Raw genomic sequence first — 14,082 nt, 5'->3', positions numbered from 1 at the left:
TGAGGCTCGGCCCTGGGAGGCCCAGCTGTCCGCACTGTCGACCTGGCACAGGCACCCGTGCCCTTGGCACACCCGAGATGGCACACCCCGCCTGCGTGGCTTGCTGCTCTAGGACGGGCGTAGGGCGTGGCCCCGGGGAGGAGGGTGCAGTGGACGGGCCCCCGCATGAAGTGGGGAGGGGGGCATCCGGCTGGCCTTGTGGGCGCAGGGATTCAGATCGCCCCAAGGCACCGCGGGGGGGCGTGGCCTGGCGGGCCTGGGGCTACCGCGCGGGGAGCAGTCTGGGGACGACGACGCGGTCTCTTCGCTTTCGGCCGAGCTCGCTGGCCGACCCCTCGCTACGCCCCGCCTCTCCGTGCGCGTCCCCGGGTTTTCGCGGAGGCGGGCGGAAATGAGGCAAGTGGCTCCCGGCGACGGCTCCCGCGCGCCGGAGGTGACGGCACGCGGGAGAGCGTGTCCTCGGAAGTAGCCACTGCGCAGGCTCGCCGCAGACGGGGCGTACGGGCGGGTCGCGCGGCCACTTCCGCTTCCGGTCTGTCGCCTCCTTTGGTTGCTTCCCGTCCGCTCGGCGGCTCCCCTCCCCCGCCCGGCTCTCCGCGCCCCTCCCGGGCGCCGGGGCGGCGGGGCCGTCGGCGTGCGGCCCTCCGTGCGTCCGCGCGTGCGCGGCTCCGCGTCCGCCGCTCGCGTTTCGGCGCGCGCTCCGCGACACCGAGGCCGAGCGGGGGCAGGGGGCTGCCCGCCATGACCCCCTGGAGCGCGGCGTGAGGGGGCCGAGGTGAGCGCGGGCCGGGGCGCGGCGGGCGGGCGCGCTCGGGCGTCTCCGCGGCCTTTTGTGTGTCTGCTCCCGGCCGGCCTGGGCCGCCCGCGGCTCTCCGTCTCTCCCGCGTCTGCCTGTGTCTGTGTGTCAGCGCCTCTGTCTCCCGCGGGCCTCGCTTGTGGTCGTGTCCGTGTCTGTTTCGGCGTTTTTGCAAAGCATTTGTCTCTCTGTCTGTCTCGGTCTCGTTCTGCTTTTCTGTCACGTTTCGGCGTCCGAGGGTCAGGATTAATGTTGGTGTCTCCGTTCGCCAGGTGTCTCTAGCCTCTGTGCATCTCTCCCCGCCGTCTTCCCATCTCATTTTTGTCATGGTACCCGTGTCCTCCAACCCCGAGTCCCTCTCCGCGGGTCTGTCGCTTGGTCTAGGGTCTGCCCCTTCCCCCAGGTTCTTGAGTTAGTTTTGGTGAAGAACCCGGCTCTGGAATCAGAGGCCCACTTTTTGCGAGCCTGTAAGATTTGTCAGGTGATTTATTACCAAAGCTTAGTTTCTTAGTCTTTAAAATTAGTGTGTTTATGTTTCCTGCGTAATAGGGCAACTTTGCCTAATAACGGAGGTGATGCTTTTAAGTGCCTAACCGTGGCTCGTAGTAAGTGTGTAGTTAACTGCTGGGAGCTCTGGTTTCCGTTATTATTTGTAGATTTTTTTGTTCCACACGGATGACGTTTGATATCAGACTACCCCTTGGAGAATTTCGCTGTATGATTTGTCTTTGATTCGATCTAGTAATTCTCTTTGGACTAAGCAATTTTGAAAGACGTAGTCTTGTTTTAAGCAGTATCTGTGAAGTTTTAGTTTTGCTCTGAAGGTTGAATATATCTTCTAATGCCCGTTACTATAAACGCACGGTGTTAAGATAGCACATCTTCTGAAGGCCACCCTTTTGGAAATAGTTCGGTTTTTTTTTTTTTTTTTTTTTCTGACAATGATAGTAGCCAACGTTATTGAACTACTACCCACGGGGCGCAGCGCCAAGAACTTTACGTATCCATTGTATTTAATCAACAGTTCTGCCGGGTGGAATCTTTTCCTTCCTTTCAGAGTTGAGCAAACTGAATCTCAAGGAGGCCAGAATTTGGACCCAGATTTCGTGTTCTTCTCCATTTTTCTTGTCTCTTATTTCCCTGTCCCAGGTTACTGCCTCTTTTCATTTCAGGGTCTCCCGTCTTTTCTCGTTGCCCGCCTGCCTCGCTCTCTTCCCATGTTTCTCTGTTTCTCGTGTCTTTGCGTGCGCAGCTTTCTCTGTGCCTCTTTTCCTCCTTCTCTCTCTTTCCCTTCCCTTTCTGTCTCCTCCTGTCAGTTGTCAGATCAACTCTGGGTCTTAGTGTGTCTGGCTGGGTCTGTCTTGGCACCCTGGCCATGTCTTTTCAGCTGTTCACATCTGTCTCCAAGCGGCTGCTCTCCTGTGTTCAAGGCGGGGGCCAGCCGCCTCCCCTGGGACTCAGGTCGTAGGAGGCCTCTGGAGGTCTCTGCCTGTTGGCTAGCATGCTGCAAAGGTTGTGCACGGTGTGGGCAGAGCCTGCTCCGCAACCGGGCTGCTGCTCCGGAGGTGAGGCCTGTGCCGTGGGTTCCTCCGCTGTGAGGTGTTTGTGAATCACGGCGCCCGCCATGGGGCTGAACGGAGTCGCCGTGTGGAAGGCGCTGGAAGGCGCTCGGGAGCACGGCTGGCCTCGGGCAAGGGCGGCGCGAGTGCTCGCTGTGACGGCCTCGCTGGCCTGATCCCCTTCTCCTCTTTTCTCTTTCTTTGCCAGCACTCTCCTCTCGGCACAGGTTAACTTAAAAGTGTATGTTCTGGAGCCCAAGGTGGCCTGGGGTGGAGTACGCGCCGCCAGGCCTAGTGTGTGACCTTGGCTGGGTTATTTCACCTGCGTGAGCCCCTGCTTCCTCAGCTGTTAGCACCCCGCCCGCGGTGCTCAATGAGATAACGGATGTCTCGTGCTCCAGGAGTGCCTGGCACGAAGCTGGGGCCTAGCCAGCGGGCTTGTTCCTTATCTGTCCTCCCCGAGCCTCCCCGTTGGGACACCTCGTCCCCCTGGCATACCCCCTCCTGTCTGTCTCTGCTCCCTTGTCGGCCTCCTCCCTGTGTTCCTCCCTGGGTGTCCTTGTTTCTGCAGGGGATTCTGGCCCCCTCACCCCTGCTCCAGAGGTCTTTCCTGCCCTCCCTCCTTCCCTTCCTTCCTGCACGGTTGATTGAATGGCTCGAATGGCTCTTCCGGGTCAGCTCCTCTGATGGGAAAAGCCACGTCCAGACAAACGTGGTCTCTGCCCCCATGGGGCTCTCAGGGCGGCCTCAGCCACAGAGTCAGCCAAACGAGTAGAAAATCACCAGGGCGAGTGAGCCTACCGACGAGGCCCCCTGGGGAATGGCGGCTGCGGTGTCTGTCGGTGTCAGGGTGGGGTGAGTGCGAGGGCCGCGCGAGGGCAGGAAGGGCAGGGTGACTGTCTCACGAGACCGCCCACGTGGGCAGCGCGCTTCCTGCGCAGCAGGCTCCCTCCAGTTTTCTGGACTCCGATGAAGCCCCGTCTCACAGAGGAGGAAACTGCGGTGCGGGGCGGTGCGGGGCGGTGCGGGAAGCGCAGGCTAGGAAGTGTCGACTGGGGCGCGCCTCCTTCAGGCCTGTGGCCTGTGGCCTGCCACCGCACGCTGGGCCTCGCTGAACTCGGCCTCGCTGAACCGGGCCCAGGCAGGAAGGAGCCGGGCACGACTGAGGAACTGAAAGGTGGCTGGGGTGACTAAGGCAGAGGTTAACCAGGGCCAGAGCCTCGTAGGCCACGGTGGGGATCTGGTCCCCCGCCCCGCACGCAGCGGGGAGCCGGGTGGCCGCAGATCCCGCTCGTGTTCCCAAGGGTCCTCTCCTTTCCCCAGATGCGGTGACCTGCCCGTCCCTGCCGCGGCCTCCCTCCTCGCCGCCCAGTCTCTGCACGCCCCGGGGGGCCCGCCCCCTCCCCGCCGCCAGCCACCATGTCGACCTCCTCGCTGCGGCGCCAGATGAAGAACATCGTCCACAACTACTCGGAGGCCGAGATCAAGGTCCGGGAGGCCACGAGCAACGACCCTTGGGGCCCGTCCAGCTCCCTCATGTCGGAGATCGCCGACCTCACCTACAACGTCGTCGCCTTCTCGGAGATCATGAGCATGATCTGGAAGCGGCTCAACGACCACGGCAAGAACTGGCGGCACGTCTACAAGGTCAGTGCCGGGCGCAGAGCCGGGTGGGCGCGTGCCCGCCGAGGGGCGCCCAGAGGCGGGCCGCCTTTCCGGTTTCCCAGAGGAGCTGGAGTTCTGTGTCTTGACGTAACTTATGTAAATCTCTGTCGTTCAGTGAAGACAGCAGAGAGTTTTGGGCCTTGTGGTTTTTGAAGAAGTGGCGCGTTCTCAAGACTGATCCACTTAGAAGGCCGAAGGGGGAGGCCAGTGTCCACCCCTCCCTCAGAGGCGGCCGTGGCCCCAGCTTCGGTTCTCTATGGTGACCTGTGCGCGGAGGTCCAGGCAGGTGGGCAGCTTCGGGGAGTTTTGGGGGCCACGGGCTGGTTCTGTATCCTCGTTGCAGCGGTGGTCCTGTGGCCGTATGCGGTTTCCAGAACGCAAGGCAACCTGTAAGGAAGAGTGAATTTTGCCGTGTGTAAGTCATAGGCTACTTTCAAAAAGGAAAACAAGCATACATGTTAGGGGCCGTTTCTCATCAGGACGACAGAGACTTGTCACTCTTTTTTTTAAAACAGTTTCCTGTCTGCTGTCTGGGTTGATCATGATTGACGTAGCCAGCTACCTGGTGCTGGGTTTTTAAGTTGTTTGCAGTGTTCTGCTTTTACAAACAAGACAGCCACGAATGTCCGTGTATGTTTGCCGTTTTCCGGAACTGGAATTTCTGGGTATGTGCCTGTGCCATTTTGAGAAATGTGGCTCAGGTGCCCCCAGTGACACGCGCACACGCCCCGATCCAGCGGACAGACAGGACAGGCCACAGGCTTTGCGCAAAGGGAACTCGGTTGCAGGCGGCGCTCAGTGGGTGGGTTTCTCGCTTGACTGCTGTTGTGGGGGCCTGGGGCCTGGCGTCCCAAGGTGGGTCAAGAAGTGGTAAAGCGCCCGGACTGGGGCAGGTGGCGAGGCCCCACCCCCAGCCATGCGGCCTCAGGGGTGTTGGTGAGTCCTTTTGTCGCTGTTCCTTCGGTAAAATGGCAGTCCAGGGCCTGCTCTGTATGTGGCCGTGGGCGAGATGGGTGAGGCCCCTGGTCTCGCGGGCGCAGACTGGAGCACGTGCCGGCCAGGCTGTCTGTCCCCTGGAGGCTGGGGTGGGTCCCTGGGGGGTCCCAGGATGAGGAGCCTGAGGCCTGGAGAGGTGGCGCCGCTTACGTTCCAGCTGGGGTCTGAGGCCCGATTGCTCTGGCTTCTTTCCATGCCCCTCCCTACGAGCTGCAGCCCCGCTTGGGTCTCGGGTTCGATCGAGTCATTTCTTGTGAAGGGAAAGGGCGGGGGAGCTGGGGAGCCTTTGTGTGAGGTCAGGGGGAGGGGCGGAAGCTGGGTGTGTGAGGGGAGGTGGGTCCTGAGAGGCCACAGGTGGCAGCTTCCTTGTGACCGGTGCCTGTGGGCGGAGAGCAGCGGAGGTACTTCTTCCAGTTCCCTCCCTTCCAGCGGAGGGAACTGAGGCGCAGAGGTTCGGGGCCGCCCTCGCTGTGGTGGGGCTGAGAGGGGTGTCCCCGAGCCCACCCTCTCGACTCCGGGCTGTGTCACCTGACTTCGCTGAGGAGTGCTGGATCTCAGTCTTTATTTTCGAAAATAAGGGTCAGCAAACTACAGCCCGTGTGTCACACCTGGCCCCCCGCCTATGTCTGTAAGCAAAGCTTTATCACACGTGGCCTGGTGAAGGGCTGAGCTCTCAGGACCGGGAGTGCACGGCCTGAAATGCTGGCGGGTTTATCACCCGGCCCTTTACAGAGAAAGCTTGCTCACCCCTGTTTAAGCTGATGCTCGCATTCTGAGGGCCCGGGACCTCCTGGACCAGGCTGTTTTGAAACCCTGTGGTTTTCCATCGAGGCGCATGTTCTGAGTGCGCAGCCCAGCTGGCTCTTAGGTGTGTGCACCCCTTTGTAGCCACTGCCCAGGTGGAGATAGAGTACGTGTCCCCAGGAGGCGCCGTGCCTGGCCTTCCGTCTGCCGAGATCGTTCCAGGCGTGGAGTCCTGTGGCCTGTGATCCTTGGTACCTGCTGTCTTTTGTCTTTGTTCGCCGTCACATCTGGGGGGTTGACGTGTGGAACAGCCGCTCGTTCATGTACGTGGCTGTGGGGGGGGGCTCCTGTCATATGAACACGCCACGGCTCGTACGTGTGTATCTACCCCCGTGGGGTGTTTGGGTTATTTCCATGTTCACAGTCTTTAAACTGCAGTTCCAAAGTCCCCAGAGCTCTGAAAATGAAAGTTTTCAAAAGTCATTTGGCACCAAGGCCCCATCTGGACTGGGGTGAGGTTGTTTATCTGGGATTTGAGGGTCCCACAGAGTGCGACCGTTGGTGTCACCCTCCTCTGGCGAACTTCTGCGACGCGTGGCGTGTGCAGCCTTTATGGCGCGAACTCGGGAAAATTCTGAATTCCAGAATGCGGCTGGCCCAGGAGCTCTGGAGCCTGCCTTCCACACGCGGATGTGGTTTTACTTCTTTCCTTCTCCTCTAAGGCGTAAACGTCTCCAGGTCAGTTAAAGACTAATCTCTAATTACAGAGGTGGATAGTGTCAACACACCTTCAGGACCCCTGCCAGATCCAGGTTAGGCTCCCTGGGGAGGCCGGGGAGATGTGACGCTGGCGGATTCCACCGGGGCTCAGACAGCTTCCCCGGGGTGGCCTGCCCCTCCCTCTCTGTTTGGTTCTGCTCTAGACCTAGGAGGTGGGTCTGGGAACTCTGGGAGGCCCCTGGCGTCACTTGCAAAATCTAAGGTGTGCCCTTTTCCTGAGGACAGCGGCCACGGCCTCCCACAGAGCCTGGAAGGGGCCAGAATCCCTCGCCTCTCTCCCCAGACCGCCCGGAGTCCAGGCTCTGCAGACCACGAAGGCCTTGCCTGGGGTGGGCAGTGGGGGGGGGGGGTATTTCCCATTAAACCTTGCTGAAAAGGGAATTTGGTCCCATGTTATAAAATGCAGATCCCAAAGGGTGTTCCCTCCTCCCTGCCCGCAGGGTCCCCCCTCCGAGGGCCCAGGTCTGGATGGGCCCTGCCGGCAAGGCGTCTCCCTCCTGCGCCATTGTCTTCAGATTGCGCTGGGGCGGTGTGAAACTTTCTGCTTGGGATGACACTGGGCAGGCTCACGGGGTGCTAGAGAAGGTGGCCGGAGGTGTCGTGCGCCGGGCACCCCGAGCGGGACCTCACAAGCTGCCTTCCGGCCGTGCCACCTTAGATGTTCGTTTTAATGAACGGAGCAGGGTCTGCACCGCTCGCTTGGCGATCCCCACGCGGGCTGCGGTGACACACCGGCCGTCTCCCCCTTCCCGGTCGGTGTTCGTTGAGCTACGCGCAGGTCACGTGACAACACCCCTTTCACGTGCACAGCTTGCTGGCGTTAAGCACACGCGCGGCGTTGTGCAGCCATCACCTAGTTCCAGAATATCTTTGTCCCCCTAGACAGAAGGGGTGTCTCCCGATCCCACTGAGACTCACCCCCAGGTCCCCGGGCCCACTTTGTGGGTGTGCCCGCCCGGACATCTCCTGTGAGTGGACTCTCGCACATCTGCTCTCTGGGGCCCGGCTTCGGCCACCCCGCGTGGTGTTTTCAAGGTCCGTCCCGGTGGCGGCTCGTGCCGCGGAGGGCGTGGGTGGGCTGCGCCTCGGGTGACGGCGCGCCTGCCCCCGCAGGCCATGACGCTGATGGAGTACCTCATCAAGACGGGCTCGGAGCGCGTGTCACAGCAGTGCAAGGAGAACATGTACGCCGTGCAGACGCTGAAGGACTTCCAGTACGTGGACCGTGACGGCAAGGACCAGGGTGTGAACGTGCGCGAGAAGGCCAAGCAGCTGGTGGCGCTGCTGCGCGACGAGGACCGGCTGCGGGAGGAGCGTGCCCACGCGCTCAAGACCAAGGAGAAGCTGGCGCAGACCGCCACGGGTGAGCCAGGGTGTCTGGGGGCGGCCTGGGCCCGAGAGGCAGCGCGCGGTCCGGAGGAGGTTGCTGCCACCGCGGGAGCTGTGCTCAGGCAGAGGGCAGGGGGCTGAGGCCCTAGGTGGCTGCACGGGACGGGGCAGGGCCAGAGCGGTGGTGAGGGGCCTCGGCTGGCGTTGGGGGAAGTGCGGGTGCTGGGTGGCAGCCCGCGATTAGGAGAACGAGGTGACGTAGGGGAGATAGAAAGGACGTCCCCCACTTTGGGAGGTCCGGCTGTGTCGGGAAGCTTTCGGCTTTACACATGGGTGTGCAGATCCTGAGCGCTCCAGGGAAAGGCGTTTTCTGCTGGGACCGGGTGGGTGTTGAAGGTAGAAACACATTCCCCACGTGGTGTCGTGAGTGCAGGTGGAAGCCGTCTGCGCGTTTGAAGAGGGAAGGGTAGCGATGGGAGTAATGCCGAGAGGTGGGCCTGGCGGCTCTCGGATGGGGCGTGGGGGCTGGGGAGGCGGGACTGTGTAGGAGGTCCGAGCAGTTGCCAGGTGGTGTTGCGATAGGTGGTCAGGATGGAGAGGCGACGTGCGACGGTGGGCGCGCCCTGGCGGGCAGGAGCGAGCCTGGCCCGTTGAGGGAAGGCTGGGCGCTCCCTCCTGTCGGGGCCCGTGTCTTCTCTCCATCCTTTCCTCATTCGCCCCTTGGGGCCGGGGCCAGGTGTGCAGGCCGCTCCTCCCCCATCCTCCCCCAGCATCCAGCCGCCGGCCCCAGCCCTGGAGCCCGAGGCTCCAGGCTCCCCACTGGGGGCTGTTGGGAGCTTTCCTGCCTGGGGACCAGGGACGAAGGCCCGAAGGCCCTCCGTCCCCCTGGGGCCTGAGGTGGGGCCCCGAGACAGGCCACAAGGCACGTCAGACCCGGGGCAGGAACTTAGCTCACGGGTTCAGAGGTTCCGCGGGGCCCTCCCTCTTTATCAGCCGACTTTTGTCCTGGGCCACCAGGTTGGCCTTCTTTGACCTTCTCCTTCCCGCAGGGGGGGCTGCGTGCACGCCACGCCCCTCCCTGACCATGGAGCCTGGGGTCCGGGTGCCACTGGGGATCCTGGGGGGGGGGAGGCCAGGCCCGAGGGGGGTTGGGTTTCAGACTCTGCCGGCCTGGCTGCCTGGGCTGTGGGGTCCCCTCTTCGGTCTGGGTCTCAGCGTCTGTGTCCCCTCAGCCTCCTCCGCAGCTGTGGGCGCTGGGCCCCCGCCCGAGGCCGAGCAGGCCTGGCCGCAGAGCAGCGGGGAGGAGGAGCTGCAGCTCCAGCTGGCCCTGGCCATGAGCAAGGAGGAGGCCGACCAGGTACGGCCGGGCCGCGGGCGCGCGGGGCATGCAGGGGCCGACTTCCGTTCTGCCATCCATCTCCATGCTCGCCCGCAGCCCCTGCCCGCCCTTCCTCTCCTGGTCTGTCTCCTTGGCTCGCCCTCTGCCCTCTGCCCCGCCTTTCCCTGCTCCCTTTCCTCTCTGGGTGCTTGGCCATCCTGGGCCTGCCCAGCCCGGCTCCCACCCCCACCCCAAGCTCGTCTCTTTGCTGTTCTTCACCAGTTCGGGGACTCTGTGTGTCTCTTGCTCTGTCCGAGCCTGGCTCTCTGTCTTCATCCTTGTGTGTGCACGTCTCTCTCTCGCCACCTCTGGGCCCCACCTGTCTCCCCCAGCCCCTCGCACTCTCTCTCCCCCAGCCCCCGTCCTGCGGCCCCGAGGATGACGTCCAGCTCCAGCTGGCCCTTAGTTTGAGCCGTGAGGAGCACGATAAGGTCAGAGCAGCGTCCCCACCCCGAGGCTCCCCTGAGACCCTCCCAGGGCCTCCCACACGCATTTGGGCTGCAGCGTTTTCAGTGGGGGACCTTGTGCCTGATGGGTCCCCGGAAGGAAACCCGGCACGTGAAGCAGATGCTCGGGGTGGCGAGGCTGCCCTTCTTTGTCTCCGTCACAGCCCAGGGCTCCACCGCCTTCACCCCGTGCAGAAAACACCCGGAGTCAGGCGCCCCGTGCTTCCCCAGCCCGTTAGAGCAGCCCGGCCCGGCCCTTGTACGGCACCCTCCCGTCATCGTCCCCCCCACCCCGGCCTGAGACCCCGTGTCCCACCCCATCCCACACATCGTCCGCATCCCATTTTAATTTTCAGTCGCCATTGTCTGGGTGCGAGGGTTCGGGGCTGTCCGTGGGGGGTGGCGGGGGGGGGAGTGCAGCGTCAGCCCCGTCGCTCAGCCTGACCCCTCCCCTGCCTGCCGCGTCGGGCGGGAACAGGAGGAGCGGATCCGCCGTGGGGACGACCTGCGGCTGCAGATGGCCATAGAGGAGAGCAAGAGGGAGACGGCGGGCCAGGAGGAGGTGAGTGTGGGCGCCGGGCCGACCGGCGGGAGAGCGTGTCCAGGCCGGCCTTGGCCAGAGGCCTCGTCAGTGTCCGACGCAGCCCACGAGGGTCTCGGCCCTGCTGCGCCTGCTCCCCTGCCCCTGGGAGGGGGGTGTGCAGGGTCTGCGGGGGCACCTCCCATCCAGAGCGAGCTGGGCCACCCCCGGGACACGCGTGGGGAGCCGCGGGTGCAGGGCCGAGGGCGGCGGCCGCAGCCCTTGTCCTTCCTCCGTCGGGGACTGGTCAGCGGCCCGGCTGGGTGGGAGGCGGGTGTGCGGTGTTGCAGGGCCAGCCGACTGCTGTGCGGAGAGTGGACGGAGGGGCTAGGGAGGGGGAGGGGGAGGAGCGTGTCAGAGGGACCGGCAGCTGGGCGTGTGCTCCGGCTCCGTCCTCGGGGCGCTCTGGGCGCTCGGAGGGGCCCTGGCGGTAGGTCTGCCTCACGGGGACGCCTGGCGCCCCCCGCCCCTCCGGCTGCGTGGCTGTCCTGTCTCCCCCGGCGTCCTCTCCTGGGCTGGGGTCCGCCCCACTCCCCCTTCTTTCTCCTCTCTCTCCCCTGCAGTCGTCCCTCATGGATCTTGCCGACGTCTTCACGGCCCCGGCTGCTCCGCAGGCCGCGGATCCCTGGGGGGGCCCAGTGCCCGCGGCTCCTGCGCTCCCCACGGCGGCCCCCACCTCGGACCCTTGGGGGGGACCCCCCGCACCACCTGCTGCTGATCCCTGGGGTGGGCCGGCTCCTACACCCGCCTCCGGGGACCCCTGGAGGCCTGCTGCCCCGGCGGGGCCCCCGGTCGACCCTTGGGGTGGGACCGCGGCCCCTGCGGCTGCAGAAGGACCTACCCCCGACCCGTGGGGGAGCTCAGATGGTGAGTGCCCACTGCTTCCCCGGCCCTGCGTGTGGCGTGCACTCCTGGGGTGCCCTGGGAGTGGGTGCCCGGCGGCTGTGGGGGCTGCAGGACGCGGGGGCGGGGGCTGGGTGAGGCACGCACGAGGCCCCTCACCCCACCGCGGCCGGGGCCCTCTCCGGGGCTTTCTGGAGGCCTCAAGGCTGAGGAGGGCTTTGCCGGAAGGGGCCGCAGGGCTGGAGGGTGGGGATGCAGTGGGAGGGGCCAGCTGGGGAGGGGCCTGAGGCCTCGGGGCTGCCTGGCCTTGGGGGGCGGGGTGGGCTGCCAGCCCCTCACCTGCCTTCTTCCTCACGCAGGCGGGGCCCCGGTCGGCGGACCCCCAGCCTCCGATCCCTGGGCCCCGGCCCCGGCCTTCTCAGACCCCTGGGGGGGGTCCCGTACCAAGCCCAGCGCCAACGGCACCGCAGGTACCGGGGGGTGGCCCGGGGTGGCCCGGCCTCAAGTGTGGGAGGGGTCGCGTCGCCTGGGCCCCTGGGGAAGCTGAGGGCACACACCCTGACCCCGCAGCGGCCGGGGGGTTTGACGCAGAGCCCGGCGAGTTCTCCGACTTCGAGCGACTGCGCACAGCGCTGCCGGCCTCCGGGAGCAGCACGGGTGAGTGTCCCCCGCAGGCCCGGGAGGCCTGTCCTCCAGGCTGCGCTGCCGCTTGAGGCTTGAGATGCAGCAGGGTGGCTGCAGCCGCCAGGTGGGCTCGGGCCCCTGAGCGGGAGCTGGTCGTCCAACCGTCGTAAAGAGGAACTTCTTTGTTTTCAAATAACTTCAGACTTGGAGAAGAGGTGCAAAACTCGTACAGAGAATTCCTTGCTTCAGTTTCCCCAAATGCTGCCCTCTGGCACCCCGAAGTGTTTCTTGGAGTGCAGTGCAGACTCGGGGGGCTTCCGGGCCGTGTGGCGCCTGGACTGGCCTCCGGGGGCCGCACCCCTTTCCTCACCCGCCCACTGGCGTCCTGGGGCCCGGGGCGGGGGCGTTTGTGCGCCCCTCTTCCTGGAGCTCCGAGCGCCTGTCTTGCGGCCAGAGTCCGGCCTGGCCCTTGTGTCTGCAGGTGGGCTTGTCCTCGAGGTGAGACCCTGAGTCTTTGTGGTGGTGGGGGCTCTCTTCATGGTCCTGCCTCCCCGCCCTGGGTAACGTTCCTTCTGGTCCCTGGGTTTTTCTGCATCTTCGAGTGCAGCAGAGGGAGCAGGCCCGGCACCAGTGCCTCCCCCACCCCGGGCTGACGGTAGCTTACCGTCCAGTCTGCACATCTCACTCTTCCAGGCTTCTCTTCGGCTACATGCACGCATGTCTTTCAATATCACACGGGGTTCTTAAATCTTAAACAAAGAATCAGGCCTCATGCTAACGGCACATCACCCGGTCTCCTGGGACGGTGGGCGCCTGCCACTGCCCCCCCCGGCAGTCATGACCCGTCTTGTGAGCTTCCCGAAAGCGGTACTGTTCTGCTGTCACCCGCTGGGGTCGGTCCCTGACCTGGAGGCTGTCAGAGGGTGGTCCTCTCGGCCTCACGCCCGCGTGGCTTGGCTCTGGGGCCGCCTCCCTCCTGAGCCCCCTCTGCGCCCCTCCAGGGGAGCTGGAGCTGCTCGCCGGAGAGGTGCCCGCTCGCAGTCCCGGTGCCTTCGACATGAGCGGGGTCGGGGGCTCTCTGGCCGAGGCTGTGGGCAGCCCCCCGCCTGCAGCCGCCCCGGCGCCCACGCCACCCACGCGGAAGACCCCTGAGTCGTTCCTGGGACCCAATGCTGCCCTGGTGGACCTGGACTCGCTGGTGAGCCGGCCAGGCCCCACGCCGCCAGGAGCCAAGGCCTCCAACCCCTTCCTACCGAGCGGTGAGTGTGGCCCGGGAGCAGGGGTGCTGGCCCGCCTGGCAGACCCCTGACTCTACTCAGTTCCCTGTCCTCTCTCCCCGCAGGAGGCCCAGCCACCGGCCCCTCCATCACCAACCCCTTCCAGCCCGCGCCCCCCGCGACACTCACCCTGAACCAGCTCCGGCTCAGCCCCGTGCCCCCGGTGGCCGGAGCGCCGCCAACGTACATCTCTCCCCTTGGCGGGGGCCCTGGCCTGCCCCCCATGATGCCCCAGGGACCCCCGGCCCCCAACACTAATCCCTTCCTCCTATAATCCAGGGCGGGAGGGGGCTCCCCCCACTCCTGCTCCCTGGGCGACCAGTGTTGTGAGTGCATGTGAAGCGGGGGCACCCCTGCCCCCACCCCCGCGTCCTTCCCCCTCCTGGGGCCACTCACACTACACCGTCTCCCCACATCCCCGACCCTCCCTCCCCGGAGAGAAACTGGACCTGGGGATGGGGAGGGTTGCGGCCGGAGGGGGACCCCTGCCCACGGCATTAGAAGGGGGAGGGTCGGCGGGGGGGGGTCCCCCACCCATCTCCCTCCTTCCCAGCTCCTGAATGGCCCCTCAGTCAGTGTTTGAGCCTCGTCCCCTCACGCACCCCTCGGTGAATCCTTGGTGATGATTTTGGCAACTTCGGGAATAAATGGCGATTCTTACGGGCACGGTGCCCCCAAGTTCCCATTCACGGCTCCTGTGACCCCTGCACCTGGGCCACCCGAGGCTCCCAACCCACTGGGCTCCTGGGGGCAGTTGGGAGCCGGCACCTCGTGGGAGCCTTGATTTCCCGGACCCTCTGGGTGCCGTTGGGTTCTGTGCCGGGGGCAGGAGGGGGCGCTGGGTCCTGGTGGAGCTGTGGCCCAGACGGCCACCCTCACGAGGGTCAGGAGGCCCTCTGGAGAGCTGACGGGGCCTGGGCTGTGCCAGTGGACAGCACGTTGGGGTTGGGGTCCAGGGCTCGTGAGCTGTCGGTGAGGACGGGAGTTCTTACTGAGGTGGCACGCATTTAACACACTTCAGATACGCCCCAGCTGTGCTCCTGTGCCCGGCGTGGCACCGCTGGA

At 64.9% G+C, this 14,082-nt stretch overlaps 1 protein-coding gene across 4 annotated transcripts; it reads left to right on the top strand.

The window, feature by feature from the left end:
- The first annotated feature begins 628 nt into the window (after positions 1–628).
- On the top strand, positions 629–13,695 carry EPN1 (epsin 1). Of its 4 annotated transcripts, none has more exons than XM_059043874.2 (11): positions 630–775; positions 3,679–4,002; positions 7,654–7,903; positions 9,102–9,226; positions 9,604–9,678; positions 10,172–10,255; positions 10,837–11,140; positions 11,476–11,586; positions 11,687–11,773; positions 12,742–12,999; positions 13,083–13,695. In XM_059043874.2, the coding sequence occupies exons 2-11, from the start codon at positions 3,775–3,777 to the stop codon at positions 13,289–13,291; spliced, it is 1,731 nt and encodes a 576-aa protein (XP_058899857.1). In that variant the 5' UTR covers positions 630–775; positions 3,679–3,774; the 3' UTR covers positions 13,292–13,695. The 4 variants fall into 4 exon arrangements, with proteins under 4 accessions (XP_066875378.1, XP_058899857.1, XP_066875377.1 ...); XM_067019276.1 differs by having other exon boundaries at positions 648–775; positions 11,708–11,773; XM_067019277.1 differs by lacking the exon at positions 9,604–9,678 and having other exon boundaries at positions 629–775.
- Positions 13,696–14,082: the final 387 nt, after the last annotated feature.

Source organism: Kogia breviceps, chromosome 18 (assembly GCF_026419965.1).
Source record: "Kogia breviceps isolate mKogBre1 chromosome 18, mKogBre1 haplotype 1, whole genome shotgun sequence".
NCBI lineage: Eukaryota > Metazoa > Chordata > Mammalia > Artiodactyla > Physeteridae > Kogia > Kogia breviceps.
This window is presented reverse-complemented; position numbering and strand designations above follow the sequence as displayed.

What these genes read in the sequence shown, in the direction of transcription:
- EPN1 (XM_059043874.2), top strand. Translation starts at nt 3,775, where the DNA reads ATGTCGACCTCCTCGCTGCGGCGCCAGATGAAGAACATCGTCCACAAC. An exon ending in GCCGTGAGGAGCACGATAAG is followed by an intron (nt 9,679 to 10,171) that starts GTCAGAGCAGCG and finishes GGGCGGGAACAG; the next exon opens with GAGGAGCGGATCCGCCGTGG. An exon ending in CAACCCCTTCCTACCGAGCG is followed by an intron (nt 13,000 to 13,082) that starts GTGAGTGTGGCC and finishes CTCTCCCCGCAG; the next exon opens with GAGGCCCAGCCACCGGCCCC.